This window comes from Fistularia commersonii, chromosome 21 (genome assembly GCF_037954325.1).
Source record: "Fistularia commersonii isolate RoL2024-O1a breed Wild chromosome 21, RoL_Fcom_v1.0, whole genome shotgun sequence".
In the NCBI taxonomy this organism is placed as follows: Eukaryota; Metazoa; Chordata; class Actinopteri; order Syngnathiformes; family Fistulariidae; genus Fistularia; species Fistularia commersonii.
The window spans coordinates 16,311,116-16,316,115 of NC_141304.1; the positions used below are offsets into that span (position 1 = coordinate 16,311,116).

General features: G+C 56.4%; 1 protein-coding gene across 2 annotated transcripts in view; it reads right to left on the reverse strand.

Annotated features, from left to right (window-relative positions):
* The window catches only part of foxp4 (forkhead box P4), a 75,958-nt gene that overhangs the window by 8,634 nt on the left and 62,324 nt on the right, over nt 1-5,000 (reverse strand). For both annotated transcript variants that reach the window (XM_086168656.1, XM_086168655.1), the window contains exons 8-10: nt 4,766-4,864; nt 3,295-3,393; nt 344-431 (exon numbers count right to left, since the gene is read on the reverse strand). In XM_086168656.1, coding sequence (XP_086024782.1) covers nt 344-431; nt 3,295-3,393; nt 4,766-4,864 — 286 coding nt within the window. The remainder of the gene's footprint in view (nt 1-343; nt 432-3,294; nt 3,394-4,765; nt 4,865-5,000) is intronic.

A 5,000-nucleotide genomic window follows, 5' to 3' on the forward strand; every position in this document is an offset into this window, starting at 1 on the left:
GGATCCTCAGGATGCGTCAGGAGCGTCGAACCCGCAGGCCGGTCCTGTGCGCTGGCGGGCGTCTCTCTGTTTTCTTTCCCTTCATCTCCATTCCCCGGCTGGCCGTCCGGCCGATGCCGGTGACCGGAGCAGGTTTATAATTGGAGCGGCGATGGCAGCTTCCCCGCCGGCCGCTACTTTTAAATTACAAGCTCCGCTGCTCTCAGTAAACATCGCCGCCCAGCCCGAGAACGGTCGCTGCCGCCGGCCGGCCATGATCCGACTCGTGAGCCGGAGGGGCCGCAGCGTATGTGTGTGTGGGTGTGTGTGTGTGTGTGTGTGTGTGCGAGCGGACGTCACCCACCTGTATCTCCAGCTGCTGAACCACCTGCATCTGAACCCGGCACTGAGCGGTGCTGCGGTCGTCCAGGGCGTGCTCATTGTTCAAGTGCCTGGGGGGGAGCGGAAGCACAAGAGGGGGCGTCAACGTTGGGGGGCCCCGTGACAACCAGAACCCGTCGCCGTCCCTTCAAGGCGCCGCGGCCCCGTGATGGAGCCCCGGGGGCCGGAACGACACCAAGGCAAGCAACCGACACGACCGACGGCGCTCGTCCCCCGTTATTCAGCCGCAGTTTCAGGACTGTTCAAATAAATCACGGTCCTGGGAGTTTATTTTGTCTGCTGGAGGCCGCAGCAGCTGTGTGAGTGTGTGTGTGTGTGTGTGTGTGTGTGTGTGAGAGTGTGTCTACACTCCACTGGTGCTCAGCGAGCCGTGATCCAAGTCCACCACCTGGATATGAGCTCATGTGTTATCGCATGGCGTCTTATCTGTAGACATTCTGTTAGCTAAACTTCACTTATTAGCGTTGCGCCGTGCACGGACGTGCACGGACGTGCACGTTGGCCGGCGGTGCTGTTTGTTTCCCTGGACGTGGGAGGACCCGGGGCCTCTGCGCTCTCCCAGAGCGCCACTCCCTCTCTCCTCTGTCATCAGCAAGGTTATTCACAGGTTGCCGTTGGGTGTTTGTGCTCGGGAGAAACACAAACTGTGTGTGTGTGTTTGTGTGTGTGTGTGTGTGTGTGTGTGTGTGTGTGTGTGTGTGTGTTACGAGCCACTGTTGGGCCACCATTTATGATCGCCTTGCTCATTTCTATAATGTATCCGCCCGTCTGTGCTTTCACATGATATCATTCTGAACCAGGACTACAAACATGGAGGCTGATCTGTGTGTGTGTGTGTGTGTGTGTGTGTGTGTGTGTGTGTGTGTGTGTGTGTGTGTGTGTGTGTTTAAAGTGGTGATCACAAAGTTAGGCAACATGAGGAACGGACTGGAAATGAAAGAAAAACAATGATGTCATGGCACGGCTAATCCAGGAGATAGACAGCTCCACACCAGTGCATGATAATAATAACAAAAACATGATCTCACCCCCCCCCCCCCCCCCGGCCCGGCTCTGTCTGCCTCTTCCTCGCTGGCCGTCCTCCTGTCTTCTCTGTGATTCACCGTCATTCCTCCCAGACCCCCCCTCCCCCTCCCGCCCCCCCTCGGATAGCGGGGCCGTAAACAGTAGCAGGTTTTCTCCTTTGCAGCGAGTCCCCACAAAGGGGCTCTGTTTACTCCTGCGAGCGCTGGCAGACGGGCTTTAGCCCACATTACACCCGGCCCCGTCCACCACAGCTCCGGAATTATAGCGGGGGGATAGAGGAGGGGGCGCAGGGGGCGCAGGGGGGGAGAGAAGAAAAGCTGAAAGACTGGAGCGTCTCCTCTGTTCTTCAGCTCTACCCTTTTCCCTCCTGGGGCGATGACTAAGGCCGGCTGGAAGGGAGAGCGCTGTTGGACTTATGGCATTATCTGTCACTGCCTCTCTTTTTTCATCTCCCACTCACACACACACACACACACACACACACACACACACCCACGCGCGCACGCACAAGCACACACGCACACACACACACACACACACACACTTTCATGCTATCTCCCTGCGTCTCCTTCCATCTGCCCCGGGGCTACGTGAAATGAGACACCAAACAACAGCTTTCCTCTCCAAACTTTCCCAGCCTGCCTGGGCGCTTTGATCCGCCTGTCCGATGCCATCACAGTCACCGCACACACGTCTGTGATTCCGCCCGTGTGTGTTTCATCACCTCGGCTCATTAATAAGTCGGGGAGCCGGCCGGCGGCGGGAGTTTTTTCGGGGCTTCGTTAGGAGCGGGCGAAGGCCTCGTTAGCCGGGAGGGCGGACGAGGTAACGGCGCTCTGAGGCCAGAGAGCACGTCGGCGTCCCGGAAGAACCGGAGAACCGCAAATAACAACAGACGGGGAGGGACGCTCCTCGCTGTTGTTGCCGCGGGAACGAAGTCGCGTGCCAGCGGGTGAGCTAATTGATTCGGAATAATTTTCTATTAAGGCGAGGAAACGATCGGACAAACCCCCACAAATATCAATCACCGGGGAGGGAGGTGACCAACGCTGGAGATTAACAATTACACGTGCACATTTAGCCAGATGTTCACACACACACACACACACACACACACACAGACATACTGGAGCATGTGGTAGCAGACAGGATGGAGGAGGAGGAGTCCATTTGTAAGTTTGAAACAGAGGATAGTGGTGTGGTTAAAAGTGAAAGGATGGAGTAGATGGCAGCTAGATGAATGGGTGAGGACAGACGTGCACGTGTGCACACACACACACACACACACACACACACACACACACATATACACTGTCTCATGTAATGGAAGTCAGATAGGTTTTACAACCATAAGTCAGAGGTCGAGCTCCGGCTTCGTTGACGGGGAAGATGTTTGGGTGAAACCGAAGACGGCTTCGGCGCCGTGTTTGCAGCTTCCGCGAGCAAAAGCTGTGGACTTTCAGGACTTTTTACTGCGCTGATGCTTGAGCTGCCCCAGATCAGGCTAGGCCCCAAGTTAGGCTATGCAGTGTGTGTGTGTGTGTGTGTGTGTGTGTGTGTGTGTGTACGTTTGTGTACGTCTTTGTCAAAAAAAACAAAACCAAAAAAAAACAACAACCCACTAACCCAAGCTTACTGTTCTGTATATTTTCTGTGCATCTTGTATTTGCAATCGTTATTTGCAGTCCTTATGTCCTCTACTGTAAGTCGCTTTGGATAAAAGCGTCTGCCAAATGTAATGTAATGTAATGTAAAGTAATGTAATGTAATGGACGCCTGACGCCGGGCGCCAGTAGGATTTGGGCGCCCGGAGGCGGCGGAACGAGGACGGGCGAGCAAGATATTCTGGGCGATGCCTGCGGGGCGCGGCGAGGGGGCGGGGCTTACTTGATGAACTGTCCCATGTCCTCGCACAGCGCTTCACAGCCGGGCCACTTGCACTCCCCGTGGCCGTACAGCGGGTGGGAGCTGGCGTGCTCCTCGTGACTGCGGGACACAAAAACACACACAACCAGACGGCGGTGAGCGGGCGGACACGCCATCTCCCTATCTGCAACCAGGAGAGAGAGGATAAGCAGATACCTGATAGAAAGCAAAGTGTTAATAGGCCACACACACACACACACACACACACACACACACACACACACACACACTAGCGGCAGCCATCTGAATCTGGTTAGCAGTCATTAGTTTGTATATTTCTCAGAGGCGAGTGCGGGGAGCGGACGATGGAGCGGATCGGGGTCAGTTACAGAAGCCGGGCTACAAAGCCAGCGGGTCCGACGGCCTCCGAGGCCAACCGGCCCGCCGCCGCCGCCGTTTGTGTGATCGCCGCCGTCTGTTCTTGTGTTGCTCGCCGCGCACTCGGCACGAGACCACGTGCGGCCGTCATGTGCCCCGGCTCTCCACGCTCGTGTGTGTGTGAACCTGTGTGTGCGAGTGTGTGACGAATACAGAGAGCGGGCAAAGTTTCTGTTTTGGACGAAAGGTAGAAGGCACGCGCACCAGAGCAGAGGGAGCGCGCATGTGTGTGTGTGTGTGTTTGTGTGTGTGTGTGTGTGTGTGTGTGTTTGTGTGTGTGTGTGTGTGTGTGTGTGTGTGTGTGCGGTGCTTCCAGTAGCAGATGTGGGTTAGACCTGGACCTTCGCCAGTGACTGCCGTCTCCATATATGACTGTGTAGCTGATGTGTGTATTTGTATTTGTGAGCATGCGTGCACGAGGGTGGACGTGCACGGGGGCTGGGGGGTGGAAGGGGGGGGGGGGGCTGGAACGGGGATTCTCCCAAATCAACATCAGAAGGTTGTCTAACAAAAACCATTTGTTTCGCAGATGGAAACATGTCTCTCTCCATCTCCATTCGCTTTTTCACCTCTTCCTGATCATATGTGCAGGCAGAGGCTGTGTGTGTGTGTGTGTGTGTGTGTGTGTGTGTGTGTGTGTGTGTGTGTGTGCATGCGTGCGCACGCTGGCTGTGGTTGAGTCAACTCAGAAGCAGCTCAGACAGCAGACATGACAAACTGCTGGCAACCACATTTTCCTCCACATCAGCCATGCATTAGCTTAGCAGGCTAACACACTAATGCTACTTACCCATTCATCTCCTGCAGCCAGCTCTGTCGGGGCGCCACAGGCACGCCGGAGCGCCAGCGCCAGCGCACTGCTGTTTTTCTTGGTCGCGGTTCTTTTAACGAATAATCGCCCACCCACATTCACGCCCGCGCACGAGGCCGGGGCGGCGCGGGACGCGAGCATCTGATCGGCGCCGCGCGCGACCTTCACACCGACCTCCGAACCGCGTCCGCCGGTCTCGCGCGACCACATGAGTGTGTGAGTGAGTGTGCACGTGCTACTCACTGGCTGGTGGGGGGCTGGCTGCCTTTGGAATAAAGGGGGACGTGGTCGTCTCCGCTGTCTGCCTTGGTGAAGGAAGATATCCATTCAAACAGCCTGGCTCTTAAAAATAGAGACACGCCCATGAGCCGCGGGGACAGTCATGGGACAGCTGGACCCCCCCGTCACACCACAAGCGCGCACGTCCCTGCGTGCGTGCACGACTTCCGCCGCTTCGCATCTCCTCCTTCCACCCTGC